General features: G+C 36.9%; 1 protein-coding gene across 3 annotated transcripts in view; it reads right to left on the reverse strand.

Annotated features, from left to right (window-relative positions):
* Positions 1-23061, reverse strand: part of IFT43 (intraflagellar transport 43) — a 47201-nt gene that overhangs the window by 18346 nt on the left and 5794 nt on the right. For all 3 annotated transcript variants that reach the window (XM_076207145.1, XM_076207144.1, XM_076207143.1), the window contains exons 3-4: positions 10889-10959; positions 4903-4964 (exon numbers count right to left, since the gene is read on the reverse strand). In XM_076207145.1, the coding sequence (XP_076063260.1) occupies positions 4903-4964; positions 10889-10959 (133 nt within the window). The remainder of the gene's footprint in view (positions 1-4902; positions 4965-10888; positions 10960-23061) is intronic.

The raw sequence follows: 23061 nt of genomic DNA on the forward strand, positions 1-23061 counted from the left end.
CCATCCTGTAAATTTCTTCTATTCCCTTTTCAAGTCCTTGTCCCTCCCCCTGTGTTTCTTTTAGTATTTCTGTCACTATATTCTTCTCTTTTTCCCTTTGGAACCTTATTAGTCCATGTTTCTCTTTGATACCATAGATTACAATACTTTTTTTTTTTTTTTTTTTGTCTATTGTGTCTCTTACCCAATCTTTTTTTTCCTTTACTTCTATCACAGTGTCTTTGTACTTTTATTCATTTGTTCTTTGACTATTTCTTTAAAGAGTATTTTTTGTTTTCTTTGTCTTCTTTCATTTGGTTTTTAATTTCCATCATGTGAAGGTGGAGGTAGAATGTAGATTGAGAGAAGCGAGTAAATGCCTTAGTGGTTAAAAAAGTGTAATGAGGAATAGGAATCTGGGAATGGATGCTAAGAGGAGACTGTATGAAGGAGTGATTGTGCCAACAGCACTGTATGGAGCAGAAACATGGAACATGAGAGAAGAAGAGAGAAGGAACTTGAATGTGTTTGAGATGAAGTGTCTGAGAAGTATGATGGGGGTTACTAGGCTAGATAGAGTGAGAAATGAGGAAGTGAGGAGGAGAACAGGGGTGGAAAGGGGGCTGGGAGATAGGGTGGATGAAAGAGTATTAGGATGGTTTGGACACATGGAAAGAATGAGTGAAGAAAGACTAGTAAAGGAGGTATGGAAGGCAAATGTGGAGGGAGTGAACATGAGGGGACGTCCTAGGATGAGATGGATGGATGGGGTGAAGGGGGCTTTGGGGAAAAGGGGAATGTCGGTTGAGGAAGGACGGGAGAGGACAGAAGACAGGGGTGAATGGAGAATGGTTGTATATGGATGATGTTGTGATGCATGAGGTGGATTGGACGGGGGAATGGGGGTGAGGTAGTGTGTGTGTGAGCAAAAATTTTTGACGCAGCCCGAAGGGATTTCTCCCCGTCCTCTCCTTTATGTGGGGGGACAGAGAGGGGGGGTCGCCCATTTAATGAATTGGCCTTGCTGTGGATGTGCTGTGTCCTGCGACACTGCTTCTGACCCAGGGCAGTGGACAGGGTGCAGGGATGACACGTCATCTAGGAGGTGCTAAGATGGGAGGGAGGGTGGAGGGGTGTGGAGTGTTTTCGGTGATGAAATGGGTGGGAATGTTTTTGTGCCTTGCCCTTTTTGGCTACCCCCCTGGTAAGGGGGAAAAAAGCCTTGGTATATATATGTATGTGTTTTTTTTTTCACCATTTTTGCCTGCCTTTATTAGTATCTTCTCATTAACTTCCCTCAACGAAGTTTAATTTTTGTGTCATCATTTTTCATCTTTTCATTATAATTTTTTACTATAGCTAGCTCCTTTTGCATTTCTTCCATTTTCCTAATTAATAGTGCATTTTCCTTTCTCAATTCACTCACTCTGTATAATTGGTTATGTTCCCTTTTCCATTCAACAATTTCCCTTTTCATTTCAAATATTTCTTGTTTTATTAGTATGTTTTTGAGGTTCATACCTCTTTCTGTTTTGAATCCATGGAATAATTCGTCTTCATATCTAGGACTATCGATATTACAATTTCTTTTTTTCTAACCACTCTCAAAGGCATTTCATACTTACTCATATCTAATCTTCTTTTGATTGTCTCAGCGTATGTCGGTTTATCATCCTTTTTATCCATTTTCCTTTTTTTTTTATTCTTACAAAACTTAATCACTTTGCAACATCACGGTTCTACCACTCACCATTGCCCCACTTCCATTTGTTTACAACTAGGTAATGTGCCACTCTTTTGTCGATGAATTGCTAGATTTAGCATTAGCTCGTGGATTGTTCTCAGGCACATCCAATTTGTTCAACTGTCAGTTTGTGTCTGTCACTTTGCCACTCAGTGCCATATTTACAATGGTGGTTGATGGTCCATGGATTTATCACTAATATGGAAGTTTTTTTCTCTCTCACAAACAACCCCATCATGGCTTCTAGTTCTTAGCAAACAATGTTTACTTCCTTCTTTCATAAACAAAATGAAGAGTGTAAGAAGAGTAATGTACAGGAGACTAACACTGACAGTGATAACACTAGGCCTAACAGTGAAGGTGGAAAAAGTTGATTCAAGTTCGACCGCTTCTAGTTCAAATGTTCAAACTGGATCCATGGGCAGTTCTGAAGGTAATAGCAATAGTTCTATGGAGTCTATATCCATATTCAGGTGTTTAGACTGTAGAAATGTGGAAGAAAAAAAAAAGGATACTTATCCATGGTTAGACTTTAGGGATGATATGCTCGGGTGTAAGGTATGTGCAGACATAAGCAATGTGACACTTTTCACATCTAAGGGTTTAAAACTATCAAATGAATGGTAGATGTACCAAGTATCCTATTATGGGACACATTGAAGTACACATTTGAAGTCTCTCAGAATTTTTTTTTTAACATAAACTATCAAAAGCTCATACTGCTGCTTTAAAAGTTAAATATGTAGCTAGAGATGATGCTCTTGGAAAATTGTGTGATGCCATGAATGCTTTGCATCTCAAGACAGCTTGTTCCATATTTTGTTCTGCATATTATTTAGCTCAGAATGACAAACCATACTCTGATCACTTTGGCTTATTAGAACTACAAAAGCAAAATGGTGTTGACATTGGAACTGGATTCCATTCTCACTTTCGTACTAATCAGATAATTAATTGCATAGCTATTAATATGAAAAAGAAAATCTTTCAGTTAGTTTACTTGAAATGTGAAAGTGATAAGGAAGGTGATCCCCATTTCATGTTCTTAGATCTCCTTGAACTACCTGATCAGAAAGCAGCAACTATTGCTCTGAGGTACTGTTGTAGATTTTTCTCAAGTTGAAGGGGGGTTCTGCTACACTCACAGGGGGGAAGTGTTTTGGGGCAGGGCAGGAATACAACAGAGGAACCTTAATTTTTTAAGGGCCATTGTTTCTTCCATATCGTTGCTGCTTGGATATCATTAATACTGATGCTGCATTTGGGTTATCTTGCAATGGGTGCCTTCCATCCTGATTAGGTTTAAAGAAGATATGTTTAAGAAATCTTTTCTAGCTCCTTCCCCATGTGGAGTGACCAAAGGAGATCTTAACCCATTCAACTCCGATGACAAGATGTCTTGTCATTTGGTCAAATAAAACAAAAAATCATAATAAAACAACAAAATGTTTGATGATCAAACAGCACCAGAAAAATATGACGTCGTCAGTCCTCCTGGAGGAGGACTGACGACGTCATATTTTTCTGGTGCTGTTTGATCATCAAACATTTTGTTGTTTTATTATGATTTTTTGTTTTATTTGACCAAATGACAAGACATCTTGTCATCGGAGTTGAATGGGTTAAATAGATCTGCTAATTCATGTTGACAACTGACAGGCTGTGTTGCTTCTTTGTCCCACCACAAGGCAACCACTGGGCACTACACCACTTGACATGTGGGTTGGCATTAACCACTTCCATATGGTGACGCCTACGTAGGCGGCATGAGGAGTAAGTGGGTACTCGATGATGCCGACGTCGCCATCTTGATTATATTTATTGTAGTCGTACCTACGTAATTTCGATTCTCTCTAAACTGGCTTCATCAATTTTCTATGATTATCAAAATACACGTGTGAAAGAGAACGAACGATTGAGCACTGACTTTATTTTTTATAATGCGATTATTATGACGCATCATCGCAAGTCGGGCAGCTAATGCTGCCAGACGTGCAATGTGCCCCGGAGTGAACAGGTTAAGGGTTTCTAGTGATCACCATCTACAGCCTCCATCTTCACAGATGATTGCCAGAGGATTTCGGTTGTTAGTTAAGAGAATGAAGTTATGGATAGTGGAGAAGTTTGATGGTAACTGATTATATTGTTAACCACTTCAGTACAAGTCAAATTCTCACATGCATCATCGGTTACCAAGTGTACGATGCAACACACAGCCCGCATTATAAAATACAAAGTCACTGCTGTAATAATAAACACAGAAAACATGATCAAACTAGTTCACAGAATCCAGGGGTAACTCATGTACAACAACAACAACAAAAATATAATCAAGATGGCGATGCTGGCATCCTCATGTACCCACTTGCACCTCATGATGCCAACGTAGGCATCATCGTACCGAAGTGATTAATCTCAGCTACTTCCTCAATCCTTGCATATATTCCCAGACAGGATTCAACCTAGGAGCACCACAAGGAGGCAGTGAGGCTGCAGTTGGATTCTTTCAACTTGCTTTCCAATCCCATTTTAAAATCTTGCTTCCCACTTCTTAAGTGGGAGACAAGGCAGAGAGTGCAAGTCCCTGAAATGGGATTCATAGTAGGTAGGAAAAAGTTCACCTCTTTGAGAGAGAAAAACATAGAAAGAGAGAGCAAGACATAGAGTTAAAAAAAATAGACATGGATAGAGAAAGAGGGATAGGGAGAAAGAGGTGCTGGGATGGGAGGTGTGGTGTAAGTGGGCCTTTGTTGTAGGTGTCTGTTATGAATTGGCTATATAAGAGGAATTGAGGTCATCATATGTACCAGTTACAAAAGAAATGACCCAAAGGGCTTTCTCCTCATTTTCTCTATTTTTACATGAAGGGATGAGGAGGGAGGGACACCATGTAAACAAAGCAGTGGGGCCCTGCTGTTGATAAGCTGTGTCTTGCTTCACTGCTTCTGATTTGGTCAGTGGGCTGGAGACAGGGATGACCTTTCATCCATGAGGAGCTGAGATAAAAGGTTAACAGGTGGGTGATGAATGGGAGTGGGATGGGTGGCTACCTACCTTATAATGGGGAAGCAGCCTTTGGTGTATAGATAGACAAAAGAAATATATATTGACATACTGTACTAATTCATATTATCTTCCACCTAAATCTCAGAACAAAATTTTCCTTCCTTAACACTTACCTGAATCAGAATCAGAATCACGGTTGAATCTTTTATCTTCAGGAGGTGGTCCAAAGTCACTTCTGAAAATGATGAGATATTTGTACACTAAATTTTTTATATGGCTATCATATACTTATGACCAACTTTTGAGTACAAAATCTTTAAATACACATGTATTTCCACATCAAGGTATTGTTCCAGTTTCCTACAGTCAGTACTAAAGAAACCTTACTAACACTCCTGTGACTAAACCACATGTAATTCTTTTATGAACATTACATATACAGAAAGTTAGAATAACTGGATATCTCTTCAAAAGAAACAAGAAAAGGTGACATGACTGCTATACTCAGAATAATAAATTAGTGGACAAAATTGATAGGAAAAATACCTATATTACAAGAGTCAAAAGAAATCAAGGAAAAACATAAAAAAGACAAGGTGCTTGAGGAACATAACCATATATTTCCATACAGATGTATAAACTTTTGGAATAATGTAAATACATAACTATTACAATACATACATATACCAAAAGCTTTTTCCCTCTTACAAGGGAGATAGCCAAAATGAAAGGTATAAATCCACTGCCACCCATTTCATTCCCACATACTCCACTCCCATTCACCACCCTCCCTCCCTCTTATCTTGGCTCTTCCTGGATGATGGGTCATCTTGCCCAATGCCCTGGGTCAGAAGCAATGTAGCAAGACACAGCACATCCACAGCAAGGCCACTTCAATTAATTGGCAACCCCCTTCTCCATCTCCTCATGCAGAAAAACAGGAGACACGGAGAAATCCCTTCGGGGTGTGTCAAAATATTATTCACACATACTCCCTTTCCCCCATCCCCCACGCACACCCTTCCATGTATCACACCATCATCCATACACAACCATTCTCCATTCACACCCTATCTTCTCTCACCTTTACATTCCTCAACAGATTCCCCTATTTCCAAATGCCCCTTTTACCCCATCCATCCATCTCATCCTTGGTTGCCCCCTCATGTTCACCCCTTCCACCTCTGTCTTCCACACCTCTTTTATTAATCTTTCTTCACTTGTTCTTTCCATGTGTCCAAACCATCCCAATACTCTTTCATCAACCCTATCTCCCAACTCCCTTTCCATCTCCGCTCTCCTCTCCTTGTTTCTCACTCTATCCAACTTAGTAGCCCCAACCATACTTCTCAGGCATTTAATCTCAAACACATTTAAACTCTTCCTCTCTTATGGTCCATGTTTCTGCACCATACTGTGCTGTTGGCACAATCACTCCTTCATACAATCTCCTCTTAGTATCCATTCCTCAAATGTCTATTTCTCATTACATTTTTTAAATCCCCCCAAGGCATTTACACCTGCTTCTCTCAATCTACATTCTAACTCCACCTCCATTCCTCCCTATCCTACCACATTTGCACCCAAGTATCTAAAGCTATCCATTTCATCCAGTTTCCTTTAATACTCACTTGAAATTTGCTGCCATCCTTGTACATCTCATCACCTTATTTTTACCCACATTTATCTTTAACTTCTTTCATATACCTTCCCAAATTCTGTCACTGTCTTCCTTAATCCCTCCTCTAATCCTGCTACAAGAGCAGTGTCATCAACAAACAACAACTGGCTTATCTCTCATTTTTCTCCATTTTCTTTAAACCATCTCCAATCCCTGGCCCATTACCTTGTTTTTATTTCCCACACCGCCCCATCCATGTATAAATTGAACAGTGTTTGGAAGTGGAGGATTTTTTAATTTCATCACCATGATTCCCATTATGTCTGGTTTCTCTGCTGCCAGATAGTCCTTTAATTCATTTAGTCCTGAAATCATGCAGTCTATGTTGGTATATGTTATTTTTAATTTTTTCCTTTCTCCTTTTTTGCCTATTACCAGTCTGTAATTTGTTGGGCCTTCCTTATTTCATCCTTTATAAATTGGTACAATATCAGCATTTTTCCAGTCTGGCATTTTTCCTTCTTTGAATGAGCAACTTATTATGTTGTACATCTTGTCTGCTAGTTCTTCTTTACATTCTTTTAATAACCCATTTGCCACTCCATCCAGGCCGTGTGATTTTCTGACATCGAGGTTCATTATTCGATCCATTATTTTCTTCATGGGGGGATTTCACTTCTCTCCCTTCAACCCGCTGATGCCATTTTGTAATGAAGTGTTTGCACACAACTTCAACCATTTCGGTATCTTCTGTGTATTCTGTTTTCCCTTGGTGTAGCTTCACTGTTTCCTATTTATTTTTCAGTTTCCTATTAACATATCTATAGAATAGCTTTGGCTGATCCTTTTATTTTTCTAATATCTTACTCATAGATACATTTTCTTCCCTGCATATTTTTACATATTTCTTTGATTAACATATAATTGCCACTTTCTAGGTTTCCTTTTCTCCATCTCTTCCAAGCTTGGTCTCTTCTATCTTTCGCTTCGCTGCACCTTCTATTAAACCAGCACTTAATGTACACCCTTCATTGTTTTTGCTTTGGTACATATTTCTCCACTCCTTCTTTGTATCTTCATCAAAATCATTAATTTTTCTTCCACTTGTGATTCTTCTTTGTAGAATTTTTCCCAGCTTGCTTTAAAAAATTTATTTTTCAAGTTTCTCAGTCCATTTTCCCATACATCAGTCTACCTTTTCTGTGTTTCTCATTTCTCTTTATATATACTTCCTCCTCTTATTCTAACTCAAATAGTATGTGGTCACTTCGCAATTGGTGTCTTGTATTAAATTTTGTCTACTATTTCAGGTTCTGATGTAAATATTAAATCTAGTCTCGAAGATTCTTCATTATTTCTAAATCTAGCATTTTCCCTTACCCACTGTGTCACTTTATGTTCTATGGTCATGTCAAGTAATATATTTTCCCACTGATCATCTCCACCTTTCACTGTCATCTCTTCCCTACATATTTCTTTGCAATCAAAATCACTCATGAGTGTTGTGTTACTTCCGTCCATCAGCATCTTGTTTAATGAAGATTTCGTATCATCTAACATTTTGAAGTAATCTTTCTCCAAGACCCTATTTTTGGGGACACATGAATCACTTCAAATTTTCTGTTTTCATGTCATTGTTTTCAACTTTTACTGTGAACATCTCTACCCTGTTCATTCCATATGTAACTTTTGTCACATTTAGTTTTTTCTTAACCAGAAATATGACTCCTCCACCCTGTTTCTCTTTATTTCTATGCCAGTTATTATATAATCCATGTCCAACACTGGTACTAGTGGAACTCTTAATTTTGTCTCCACAATTCCCATTATGTCTGGTTTAGCTTCTGATAGGTTTTGTTAAGTTTGTTCAATCCTGAGATCAATCCATTTATATTAGTATATTCCAATTTTAATTCACTACACCCTCCATGTTGTTCTCTGAACATTTTTTCTTTTTTTTTAGTATACCATTTTTTCAGTTCCATGTCTAACACTCTCCAATAGAACTGCATTTTCTCAGTCTCTGTTCTTTTCTCACATTTTTCTTTAGTTTCATTTGTTAATGTTCACTTTTTGCTAATTTTCCTGTTCTTAATAAGTTTTCTTCCACTGCCATTTGTGACCTTAATTTAATCTTAAATGGTCAACATTTACTTCCTACATACCCATTCTGTGCACTTCCTCTATTTCCTTGTCTATTTCTTGCTCATTATCCTGTACTACTTTCAGAACATTTTTTTTTGCCAATTCTTTGTTCTCTTTTTCTCTCAAGAACCAATTTCAGATATGTTTTTCCTTTACACCATAAATCATTATGCATTTTTTTTTTTTTTTTTTTTTGTGTCTATTGTATCTCTTACTAGGTTTTCTTTTTGTTTAATTACCTTAATAACTGCACCTTCAGCCTTCTCCTGCATCTGTTGATGAACTATTTCTATGAAAATTACCTTATCTTCTTCCTGGTCTTTTTTCCAATTATTCCTAAGTTGCTGTAATTAATTTTCTCCTATACTTTTTCCTGCTTTCATGGTCATTGCTTTAATCTTTTCATCCACCTCATTTCTTATGGTCTCATTATTTGTGTTTTCATTATTTTTCAACTTTTTGTTTTTACCTTTCAGCACTGGCCAGTTCTCTTTTTAGTACACTAGTCTCTTCTTTCATTTCATTGTTCAGTTTTTTTAAGTCAGCAACTTCATTAAGTCTTTATTCATCTTCCATAGATTGCTTGTTTCTTGCTTCCATGCATTGTTCATATTTCTCATATCCCTATGTCTATAATTCTACTAAAGAGAGTTTTTCGTACCCACCGAATCGCAAAAAACTACTTTCATTGCCATTGTCAAATAGAAACCTTTTGTACCTCTTGGTGATCTAAAATCTAGATTTATATTCTGCTTTGCTCTTGTACCAGTAGCCAACTCTGTGTATCTGTTTACATTTGACTGTAATGAATGGCCATCTTGGGAATCTTCTGACCTGTCAACAATTTCCTCCATTTTACTTCAATTTCACACTTTTTACATTATGATTAAACATTTAGGGTATCCACAAGCACTCCCCTTCCCATATATAACACTCAAAGTATTCTATAACTGAAGCACTGTTGCAACGTTTCGTAATAAACTTATTTCTCAGGAGCACCAATTTATGTGTGTTGTCACTACAAGGAATGACCTCTCCCAGAGTACATGTTTGATTTGCCTGGGTCCATTCATTTTATGGAAAGCAAAGCCTGCAGATCCTTGACCTGGATGTTGATTCTAGGTTGGTTGGCTTGTATATGGCTCCCAGGAAGAGTAGTCAATTGGGATCTGATTCCTTGTTGATGACTGTTGTGATGTCTAGATTTTCTCTTTATGATGTTTGGTTGTGTGAAGTGGTGGAGTGTAACTTAATGGATCTGTGGTCTTCCTGTAATGGTACTCAGATGATGTTGGGTTGGTTGCATATTCAGTTGGGCTGTTTTTGGGCTGTTCTCTTGATTTTTTAGTTTATGATGAGTTGGATGTGTTTTTCAGGGTCTGTGGCCTTCATGTTTTTGTAAATGATCTCTCTGGGTATTTTTTCATCAGTCTTGTGTTCTGTAGACATGTGGTTCTTGTGCTATATTGTGATGGAGTCTTTATCCTTTGGTGTCATGCTATCTTATTTGGTGTATCATCTATCCAGAATTTGTATTGTGCTGTTTATTTCTGCATTAGTATATCCATTGTTAACCAGTACTTGTGTGAGCCTTACCATTTCTTGGTGTGTAGTCTTTCATGTGGAGCAGTGTGTGAGGGCTCACTTAATGAAGGCACTAATGGTGGAATGCAGGTAGTTAATAGGGCACTCACTTCTTCCATTCAGGCAAAGCCCTGGGTTTATGGTTTTTGTGTAAACTGCAGTCAAGAAACTGGCTTGTTGTTCTGTAACAAGGATTTTGAGGAAAGGGAGATGACCATTGTTAGCTTTTTCAAAGGTGAAGCTCTGTCCCAAGGCCATAATGAAGCTGTTCTTCAAGTCTAGTAACTCACCTTGATCTTTTATCTGTACATCAGCAATGAAGGCAAGAAGACTGTGCACTGTATAGAATACACATGCAATAAAATAAGCAATATTGAATCTTCTTTATCTTTCAACCTCGTATGTCTACATATATATATATATATATATATATATATATATATATATATATATATATATATATATATATATATATATATATATATATATATATATATATATAGTTGAAATTACTAGAGATCATGGACCCAGTCTGCAGACCAAGTATTAGCCCTTAGGGCTGCACTTCAGATTGAGATTTGGGTGTTGACATATTTTGAAGATGGGTTACAGAGAGATAATTCTCTCTAATGTGCATCTTACTGGTCCATCACAATGCTCAGTGGAACAGAAAACAAATCATTCTATTCCTTCAAACAATATTATTTACCCTGTTTCAGCCTGAACACAAAATACAAATAATTCTTAATATTTATATGAATACTCAAAATATAAAGGCCAAAACAACAGAAGAACAAATAATTACTTACGGACCCCTGGCAGAGTTTGCCCAGCCACCAGCCCTCCTCCCCAGTGGTGGACCTCCAGAGGGCAGCCTGCCCTGCATGGAATAATCACAACAGTATTATTGCACTCTTCAATGTAGCAAAAAAAAAATAAATAAATAAATAAATAAATAAATAAATAAATAATTAATAAAAATATTAAAATATTGTTAAAATTATACAAAGGTTTCACTTTTTCTTTCCTTTTCTTTCCCATCTAAATAAACATTTGTGTTATGTTCTACATTAGCTTTCACCTGTGATATTGCTCATCCTACTTTCTCCAACTATTTTGATAGAGAAAAAAAATATATTTCCAACACACATATCTGTTTATGGTCCACTAGGTTATAAAATTTTCACCTTTTCAAATGAACAAAACATATTGATAAAAAAATTTCAGCTATGGGATACTTAAAAAATTAATCAGTGTCATTTATCTTCATATGTGTCAGATACATTCAACCTATAGGCATATAGATGCTACCCTTAGAGCTCAAGTTAACTTACTCTTTATTTTTTTCTTATATTTCTGCACTAGCAAAATTAATAGTACCGGTAATACTTTTCACAAGGTTTGGTGCTTTTATTCTAATATTCATATATACATATAATCTTAACCTCTTTAATATAAGGACCCCACTCACAGGTGAATAAAATTACCTGGTATAGGCAGCAAAATCTACAGAGTGCATCATTATAGCAAAGGAATTAAATAATTAAATGAGTATTAATCTCATCAGTACAAGGCCCTGCCCTCAGATAAATAAATCATCTGGTGTAGCCAGAACAAATTCTGTAATGTGTATAACAGTAGCAAAGAAGCTAATAAGTTATTCTAAGCTACAGGAACTTACAGAATATAAAACACACAGCAATTCAAATAATATATATAACAACACAAGTGTATGTACATTAACATATTACTGTATTCAAATCACATGCACTTTCTCACCTACTTAAGTCAATACACAGAGTTGGAGCTGCAGCCATCACATATCTATGTGCATTCCTAAAAGCATTCCAACACAAAAAAATACTTTAACCATACTACAAGTAAACATCAACAGTATCACAAACACATTATGCCATTTCAATTCCTGCATAAACACAACCTATACATGGCACCAACACAAAGAAAAAACTCTCAATACACAGTATCCAAATTCATAGAATACACCACAGTCTGGGAAGACAAAACTTAAAACAAAGGTGGAATCATAAGACTAATACACAACATTATTCTTTAATCTAATTAAATAAAAGACTCTAAACAAATGCTAACAGACACCAGAAATAGTAACAATCCACTTACATAAAGAAAACAAATTACATTACAATCATCTATACAGAAGAAACCCGTTTACCCAGCATTCTGAACTGTGGCACACTCAAAACAATGGAAAAATTTTCACCAGCCAAAATCATAGTAAAAAATAACTTTAAATGTTTAAATTGCCCATGCCGCCAGGTGGTGCTGGTGCTTAAACTGTTTTTGTACATAACAGGGTTGTCAGGTTGGCATTTTAAATGCCAAATAACTAAAATCTGGCAATTTTATTTGTCTGGCATTCAAAATTTGAGTTTGACATATTTTAAGATTCTGGCATTCAAAATTTGAGTTTGGCATATTTTAAGATTCAGGCATTTTTGGCATTTTTTAGAAATACAGTATGGTCGCAAATAGTGTGGTTATTTGGTGGATGACCACAACCATGCTAATCAAAATCCTGCTATTGGAACAACTAGTTATATGGTAAAAATTAATTTGTGGGGGATGGCTTTGAATTTAGAGGTTAAATTTTTTATATATCCCAAGAGAATGGAAGCTAGCTAACGTTACTCCCATATTCAAAAAAGGTGACAAAAAGAAATCAAATAACTACATGCCTCTAAGCTTGACTTCAATCGTAGGAAAAATTATGGAAATTGTCATCAGAGATACTATCGAACTTCAATTAGAAAGTAACAGATAAATGATAGCCAGCATGGATTCAGATAGAAACGTTTTTGCATGGCTTACTCGAATTCTACAACAGTCATCTCGAATTATGACAAAAGAAACAATACAGATTTAATATATCTAGACTTTGCAAAAGCTTTTGATACCATCCCCCATGAAAGACTACTTACTAAATTGGCTTCACACGGAATAAGTGGTAGCCTATTCAGTTGGACTAGTGATTGGTTGAATGATCAAAAACTGAGTTATTTTAAATGGCAAAACTTCTTGATGGAAAAATTTTATGAGTGGAGTTCCTCAGGGTTCTGTTCTTTGGCCACTTCTATTCATATCTAAATTATATAGACCACAGACTAAAATCTATTGTCTCCAAATTTGCTGATGATACAAAACTGTGCAGAATGGCAAAGGATCACTTAAACCAATTAGATATTCAAGAAGATTTAGATAAACTACAACAATGGTCTGAAAAGTGGCTAATGAAATTTAACAAAGTAAATGCAAGGTTATGCACATACATAAAAATAGCAGTACGATTATAAGTTATTTGGAAATTCATTAATAAAAGTGGATAGTGAAAAAGATCTCAGCGTAATTATCAGTAACGATCTTAAATCATCTAAGCAGTGTATTTCAGCCTCTGAGAAAGCAAATAAGATTCTAGGACTGATTGCACTCTCTTTTTACTTCAAAAGTCCATCACTCATTAACATGCTATATAAATCATTAGTTTGTCCACATTTGGTCACTGAATCTCATTAAAGACATTGACAGACTGAAAAATGTACAATGGCAAGTCATAAAAGTTATTCCAAATATAAAAAATAAATCATATGAAAATTGACTAAAACATGTGAATCTGTTTTCCCTAAAAAAGCGTAGACTCAGGTGTCTTGATACAAGTCTTTAAGATTCTAAAAGGAATTGAGATCAAAAGTATCAAAATATTCACGCTAAATGAGAATCCAATAATGGCCTCAAACTGTCAGGAAATAGATTTAATTTGGAAGTGGGTAGAAACAACTTCACCACCCATGTAGTTAATGAATGGAATAAATTTCCTGCAGAGGCAGTCCAATGTAGTTCAGTTCGAAGCTTTAAAATTATTTAGATAAACATCTAAGCAAGATACTGTAATGACTGCCATTTATTTTATTCATTTGTTTGTTATTATTTGTTTACTATTATTTGCTTGATTTTCATTTATTATTTATCTGTCAATTTAGTATTATTTATTATTTTCCTGTTTGTCTATTATTTAACTATACCTATACATTTATTTTATTTATTATTATTCATATTATAATTTTTAAATTGGAAGTGGCTAGAAACAACTTTGCTAACTGTGTAGTTAATGAATGGAATAAACTTCCTACTGAGGCAGTCTAATATAGTTCAGTTCAAAGTTTTAAGATTCGTTTAGATAAACACCTAAGCAAGATGATGTAATGCCTGCCATTTATTTTATCTATTTGTTTGTTATTATTTTTTTGTTTATTATTATTTGTTTGATTTTCATTTACCATTTATCTGTCAATTTAGTATTATTTATTATTTTCCTGTTTGTTTATTATTTGACTATACCTATACATTTATTTATTTTGTTTATTATTATTTATATTGTTATCGTTTTTATTTGTTTATTTATCATTATCATTTTTTTGGCATCTGACCTAGTTATGGACCAAACAGTCTCCTGTCAGCATGCTCCTCCTTTGTAATTCCTTTAATCCCTTTGTTAGGTAAGGTAATTTTGCCTTGATTTAAGGCAAGGTTTGGGTCTTTTAATGTGCATGGATGTGGTACAGATGAGAGTAAAAGGGAAGAGATAGGCAGTATGTTTGTGAGAAGAAAGATGGATGTACTGGCTTTGAGTGAAACTAAAATGAAAGGAAAGGGCAACTGTGAGTTTGGGAGTGTAGCTGGGAGGTACTCAGAAGTGAAGAGGGGACGAGGGAGAGAAAAGGGGTGGCTATACTAGTAAGTGAAGAGATAAGTAAGCGGGTAGTGGAGTGGAAGGAGGTGTCATCAAGGTTGATGTGGATGAAGGTGAAGCTGGGAAAGGAGATGTGGGTTTTTGTAAGTGCGTATGGGCCTGGTAGCGAGAAGAACGTAGAGGAAAGGGAGGCATTCTGGGTAGATATAAATGAGTGCATAGAGGGATTAGAGAGAAATGTCAATGTAGTTGTATTGGGAGACCTAAATGCTAGGGTAGGAAATGAACCAATTGATGGAGTGATTGGAAAGTATGGAGTTTGAGGCAAAAATCTTAGTGGAGAGTTGATGGTGGAGATGTGTCTTGAAAGAGAGTTGATGATAGCAAATACAGTGTTAAAGAAGAAAGTCAAGCATAAATACACATGGAAGAGGGTGGTGGATGGAAGGGTGGCAGATAGAGGGTTAACCCCTTCCATACAGTGCCGCATACGTAGGAGGCATGAGGAGCAAGTGGATACGCGAGGCTGCCATATCGGCATCTTGATTATATTTATTGTAGTTGCCCCTGCGTAATGATATATTCTCTAAACTGTCTTCATCACATTTTCTATGGTTATCAAAATTCACGGGTGAAAGAGAGAACGACTGATATAAGCGGTGACCATATTTTATCATGCGAGTATTATTACGACACATCATATGTCTGGCAGCTAATGCTGCCCGCAAGATTTTGGCCCGTACTGAAGAGGTTAATGGACTATATAGTGGTGACTAGGAGTATGGTAGGAAGAGTTAAGGATGTACATGTTCTAAGGGGAGAGAGTGGGGGAATATCAGATCATTTCCTGGTGGAAGGTAAATTGAGAGTGGAGAATAGGTGGAGAAAGAGGAAAAGGGCAGAAGGTAATGAGGTACTTAGAGTGAACAGCTTAAATGAAGGAAAAAAGGAGAATGAGTATAAGAAGAAGTTGAGAGAGGAGTGGGAGAGAGTAAAGGATAGAGTAGAACTAGGAGTGGAGGAGGAATGGGGATGGTTCAAAGAGGGAGTCATAAGGTGTGCAAAGATGGTGTGTGGAACAAGGAGGGTGGGAGGATATAGAAAGAAGGGTAGTGAGTGGTGGGATGAGGAAGCAAAGAAGGGTGTAGAAGAGAAGAAGAAGGCATTCATAGATTGGCTACAAATTAGGACGAGGGAATCGTATAAGAGGTACAAAGTAAAGAGAAAGGAAGTTAAGCATAAGATAAAGGAAGCAAAGAGGAGAGCAGATGTGAAATGGGGAAAGAGTATGACAGAAAATTTTGAAAGTAATAAAAAGATGTTTTGGAAGGAAGTTAAAAGAGGAAGAGGAGGCGAATCAAGTATAGAAGAAACGGTAAAAGGTGTAGATGGAGAGATGATAATGGAAGAGAAGGCAGTGAGAGGAAGGTGGGCAGAGTATTTTAGGGAGTTGCTAAATGTGAAGGAGGATAGGGAGGGAAAGGTAGTTACAGTGGGAAGCGCTAAGAAAATGAGAGTGATGAGTGAGGAAAATGGAGGAGAAATAGGGAAGGATGAAGTGAAAGTAGCTGTTAAGATGAAGAGAGCAGGTAAAGCACCTGGGTTGGATGGATGCCATACAGAATGTCTGAAGAAAGGAGGTACAGTTATGGTGGACTGGCTGGTGAGGTTATTTAATGTTTGTTTAAGAGAGGGTAGAGTGCCAGAGGACTGGAGGAGTGCCTGTATAGTTCCGCTTTACAAAGGAAAGGGGGACAAGTGTGAATGTAGTAGTTACAGAGGGATCAGTTTGTTGAGTGTAGTTGGGAAGGCTTATGGGAGGGTCTTGATTGAGAGGATTAGGAGAGGAACAGAGGGAGTGATTGGTGAGGAACAGTGTGGTTTTAGGACAGGTAGGGGATGTGTAGATCAGATTTTTGTGGTAAGGCAGATATGTGAGAAAGCTATAGGAAAAGGTAAGGATGTTTTTTGGGCTTTTATGGATCTGGTGTGGAATGTTATATGAACTTTGCAGATGACGCAAAAATACTAAAGAAAGTACAGAGGAAGATTGTGAATCACTACAGATAGACCTAGATAAAATCTGGAAATGGAGTCAAGAGTAGGAAGTGAACTTTCACATCAAGAAGTGTAGTATAATGGAGTTTGGAAAAAGTAAAAATAGAATAGTGAGAAATTATAAAATTGGTAAAAAAGTAAAAAAAAGTGAGCTCGGAAAGGGACCTAGGAGTAATAATCAGCAAAGACTTGTCACTGGACAAACATATTAATAAAATATTCAGAGAAACCTTCAACCTACTAAGGTCGATGAAAGTGGTCTTTGACTATTTGGATGAGGAAATGGTCGAGAAAATATTAGTTACATTGATATGACCAAAATTGGAGCATGCTGTAACACTATGGACACCGAGTACTAAAAACAATATAAAGAAATGAGAAAGAATACAAAGAGCAACAACAAAGATGGCACCAACACTCTCCAAATTGACATACGAACAAAGATTGTCCAAATTGGAACTACCAACTCTGGAACAAAGAAGGGAAAGAGGAGATCTAAACTATTTATAGAATCATGAAAGGAATGGAAATCCTAGATAGAGATGATTTATTAAAGTGGGACAATAGAAAAACATGACATGAAAAGAAACTCAAAAAGGATAATTATACAAGAGATCTGAAAAAGAATAGCTTCCCACACAGAGTGGTGGATACCTGGAATATATTAGATAAGGCAACAGTGTGTGTAAATACTATTCAAGAATTTAAGAACAAACTTGATGCTGAAAGATACAAAGACGGGTCACTATGAGCATAGCTCCCTTCCCGTATAATACAACTAGGTAATACAATTAAATAAATACATCTATCATTAGTCCTGTTGTATAGTATAAAAAGTAAACATTTTTAAAATATTCATTTGTCTCAACAAATCATTCCATATATAAAACCCAGGTCATGTATACTTTTATATACAATTCCAAAACTATGCAAGTTTTCACTACCGTCCTACAAATTTCACACATGTTTACATGGACGATTCATCAGTCATGTAACTTCTCACGAGTACACTTTCAGTATGAATATGCTATATGGCAATAAAAATCACTCTGGTAGAAACTGAAATATAGAACAATCAACTACAGTATCCATGCAAATTACTGTATAATCAAACTTAGTGAGATACTCAAGAGTAGTTGATATCTCTTATGGCAAGTCCATAACAGGTGAAACAGAAAAAAATCACAACTGGAAAAGTCAAACACACAAAAAAAAAAAAAGTGCTGGAAAATATACTAACCTATTCTACACACTTCAATATTTTACCTGTTTTTCTGATGATAATTCAGATTTTGGGGGGGAGAGAATTTGTTCCTCATCATTGCAAAAAGAATCAGGACCTGAACCTGTAGCTGGCCTTCTTCCTTTATGAGATGGTGAAGTCTGGAAAGACTTCTGTGTCATCACAGGCTTTGATACATAATTTCATACTGATATATATTTTTTTCTAGAGAATCATTTTCAGAAAAGTCAATATTAGAAATACAGTACTCCTCAAGAGACATTATTAGTATTCAAAAGAACACAAATATTGCTTCTTGTCTTCAGAAATTAAGTGTTATGATGGACTAGTATGATGCAGTCTAAAGGAATGTTTTTCTTATCTGCATCATAAATATTTTTTATTGGATGAGTAGGGGGTGTTGATATACAATTAAGTTATGAGGGTAAACCAGCTCCAGTTGTTGGGCTCTGCTGTGGAAGAACTGTATCAGTACAATCCCTTTAACCTAAACAGTGTGATGAAGGGCAAGGGCAACCCTTCATCCTAGAGTTACTGCAATGTGTATTTACCTAGTTGTATTTTACAGGTAGGGGAGCTATGCTCATGGTGTCCCATATTCATATCTCGTTCTATCTAGACTGTTTTTAAATTTGTGTATCGTTTTTGCACACACTGCATTCTCATCTAACTTGTTCCAAATGTCTACCCTGTGGGGAAAGCTGTTCTTTTTTAGGTCTCTTCTATAGTTGTCTTTCTTGATTTTCTTTCTGTGTCCTCTTGTATCTCTACTATCCCATTTTATTAGATTCTCTCTATCAATAGTTTCAATGCCTTTAATGATTCTATAAATAGTTATCAAGTCTCCTTTCTCTCTTCTTTGCTCTAATGTCTGTAGCTCAAGTTTTGCTAGCCTCTCTTCATATGATAGTTCTGAGAATGTTGGTGCCAATTTCGTAATTGCTCTTTGTATTCTTTCAAGTTTTGTTATACATTTTTTTGTACCTGGTGACCACGTCATTGCTGCATACTCCAGTCTTGGTCTTATCAAAATGACCAGTATTTTCTTCACCATTTCTTCATCCAGGTATGTAAATGCCACTTTGTTTATATGTGCAGGATCGTACCCGCATATAATGAATAGGATTAGGAAATATATATTAATGATAGTTACCAATTACTTACGGTAGGCACAGGTCCCATAGAAGAGGTAGGGGCCAGTAGGAGCAATCGCGGAAAGCCGGTACGCAAAAGTGTAAGTCTGTTTAGTCATAATCGTCAACAATGTCTTACGTACCTGTCTCCGGATTGTCTTACCGGCGTCTTATGTGTCAAAGTTTAAGTAGTTAAGTATAAGTTCTTAAGATTGGCGATATACTGCTACCGATCAGTTCTAGTCGGTGAGTGCTACCCAACTGGCGTGCTAGTAGTAACTGACTGTACTCAACTGACCGATCCGACCCGCTCACGCCGGGCTGTCATCCACGCACTCTCTACGTCCGAAAGCGTCATTCATTTGTTTCGTGTGTTTTTAGTAACGAGTTTAGATGATGCTACTGCAATATGTTTCTCAGGGGACATATTATTCATAATAATGACTCCCAGGTTCTTCTCATTTTCTACTTTTTTAATTTCTTCCTCTCCCAATTTGATCCCACTTTTTTTTTTTTTTTTTTTTTTTTTTTTGCTTTTTCCAAATTCCATTATACTATACTTTTTAATATTGAATTGCATCTCCCACTTCCTACTCCATTCCCATACTTTATTTAGATCACTCTGTAGTGACTCACCATCTTCTACAGTGTTCACCTTTTTCAACAATTTTGCATCATCCGTAAAGAAGCTCATATAACTTTCAATTCCTTTATCCATATCATTAATATATATAGCAAACATTATTGGGGCCAGAACTGTTCCTTGTGGAACTCCACTAATCACTCCATCCCAATTAGAGTGTTTGTCTCTTATCACCACTCTCATTTTTCTTTCATGCAAGAAGTCTTTCATCCACTTCAGCAGTTTGCCCTGTATTCCTCCTGCAGTTTCTAATTTCTTTGGCAATTTCTTATATGGTACCTTATCAAAAGCTTTTTTCAGGTCTAGAAATGCACAATCAGCCCATCCATCTCTTTCTTGTATTACATCTATTAGCCTTGAATAGAAACACATTAAGTTTGTGACGCATGATCGTCCTTGTCTAAATAGGGAGTCATAAGGTGTGCAAGGATGGTGTGTGGAACAAGGAGGACGGGAGGATATAGAAGGAAGGGTAGTGAGTGGTGGAATGAGGAAGCAAAGAAGGGTGTAGAAGAGAAGCAGGCTTTCACAGATTGGCTACAAATTAGGACGAGGGAATCGTATGAGAGGTACAAAGTAAAGAGAAGGGAAGTTAAGCATAAGATAAAGGAAGCAAAGAGGAGAGCAGATGTGAAATAGGGTAGGAGTATGACAGAAAATTTTGAAAACAATGAAAAGATGTTTTTGGAAAGAAATTAAAAGAGGAAGAGGAGGTGAATGAAGTAGAGAAGAATAAGTAAAAGGTTCAGATGGAGAGATGATAATGGAAGAGAAGGCAGTGAGAGGAAGGTGGGCAGAGTATTTTAAGGAGTTGCTAAATGTGAAGGAGGATAGGGAGGGAAAGGTAGTTGTAGTGGGAAGTGCTAAGAAAATGAGATTGATGAGTGAGGATAGACAAGAAAGCACTGTGGGAGGTACTGCAGATATATGGGATAGGAGGAAAGCTGTTAAGAGCAGTCAAGAGTTTTTACAAGAGTAGTAGAGCTTGTTAGGATTATAAATGGAGAGAGTGAATGGTTTCAGGTAAAGGTGGGACTTCATCAGGGATGTGTTATGTTGCCCTGGCTGTTCAATCTATACATGGATGGGGTGGTACAAGAGGTGAATGCAAGGGTAGTGGGTCACGGGTTGGAGATGGTTAACCCCTTCACTCCGGGCCAAAATCTTGCGGGCAGCATTAGCTGCCAGACGTGCGATGTTGCATCATAATACTCGCATTATAAAAAATAAAGTTACCGCTGTATTGCTCGTTCTCTTTCACCTGTGAATTTTGATAACCATAGAAAATATAATGAAGCCAGTTTACAGAGTATGGGGGTCACGCAGGTACAACTACAATTTATATAATCAAGACGCCAACATTGGCATCCTCACATACCCACTTGCTCCTCATGACACCTACGTAGGTGTCATTGTATCGAAGGGGTTAAAAAAATGGAGAAAAGTGGGAAATAAGCCAGTTGTTGTTTGCTGATGACACTGCACTTGTGGCAGGATCAGAGGAGGGATTGAGGAAGTTAGTCACAGAGTTTGAGGTGTGTGAAAGGAAGCTGAAGATAAATGTGGGTAAAAGTAAAGTGATGAGATCTACAAGGAGAGAGAGTGACAGCAGGTTGGAAGTGAGCATTAAGGGAGACTAGAGGAAGTGGATAGTTTTAGATATTTGGGTGCGAATGTGGCAGGAAAGGGAGAAGTGGGGGTGGAGGTAGAATGTAGATTGAGAGAAGCGAGTAAATGCCTTGGTGGATTAAAGAGTGTAATGAGAAATAAATATCTGGGAATGGATGTTAAGAGGTTATATGAAGGAGTGATTGTGCCGACAGCACTGTACAGGGTAGAAACACAGAACATAAGAGAGGAAGAGAGAAGGAGTTTGAATGTGTTTGAGATGAAATGTCTGAGAAGTATGATAGGGGTTACTAGGCTAGAGTGAGAAATGAGGAGGTGAGGAGGAGAACAGGGATGGAAAGGGAGTTGGGAAATGGGAGTTTGAATATGTTTGAGATGAGGTGTCTGAGAAGTATGATGGGGGTTACTATGCTGGATAGACAAATCCTCACAAACAATGGGTACTCTAAAACTGACTTTGATTCTATTATCAACAATATGCTAGAATCATATCACACAATCAAAGCATCACAAAATCATAACTACATCAACATATATTACTGAAACACCTTTACTAATAATTGCAAAAAAGATGAAAAAGTAATTAAAGATATCATCCAAAGGAATTGCCTCCCTACAAGCGAGAACAACAAAATCAGAGTTCTCATTTACTACAAAATTCCCAGAACTTCCTCTATGATCATGATGAACAACTCTTCTAGGGGATCAGACTTCATATCTAGAACCAATGTTGTGTACCAATATACTTGCTCTTCAGAGGATTGTAAGCCTCTTAACCATACCTACATCAGTTTTACTAGATTCAAAGTCAGCCGTCACTTATCATTACATCTACAAGAGGGAGCAATCAAAGAAGACCATCAAATTTTTAACAACGCTGCACTCCGCATGGATGAATTGATTAATTCCATAAAAATTATTGGAACGAGTGATGACCCTAGGAGGCTACAATTGCTCGAAGCCTTTCATATTAGAGACAAAGCTCCAGTCATTAACATCCAATGTAATATGACCTCCAGTATCCCATTATATAGAAACAAAAATTCCCCACTCCTCCCTCCCTCCACCCCCTTCTCTTCTTTGTCTCCCCCTCCTCCCATTCCTCCTCTTCCCTTACCCCTCCTCCTCTCCTCTACAGTAACCACACCAAATATTGGAAAAAACATTATAACAAAACATTCTATATTTATATATGTATTTAGGATTAGATAAAAACAGGAATGTAAAACTTTGAAATATATAATGCAATACTGAATTGCAAATATTATATCCTTCCTTTGGAAGGGAGTAGACTGGATGAGACTAAGGTGCAGAAGGGGTTGAGGTGTGGTGTGAGTAGCAAAGATGATGGAGAGATGAGGAAGATGAGTATCATATATTATTTTATCGGTATTATTTTAGTTGTGGACACCTATGCGATATAGCATTAGAAAAATAAATATTACATAATATACCAAAGGCTTTTTCCCCCTTACAAGGGAGGTAGCCACAAAACAAAGACATAAAAACCATTCCCACCCATTCCATCCCTAATATACTCCACTCCCCTCCAC

Source organism: Oratosquilla oratoria, chromosome 23 (genome assembly GCF_046742065.1).
Source record: "Oratosquilla oratoria isolate Oo_2021 chromosome 23, ASM4674206v1, whole genome shotgun sequence".
Lineage (NCBI taxonomy): Eukaryota > Metazoa > Arthropoda > Malacostraca > Stomatopoda > Squillidae > Oratosquilla > Oratosquilla oratoria.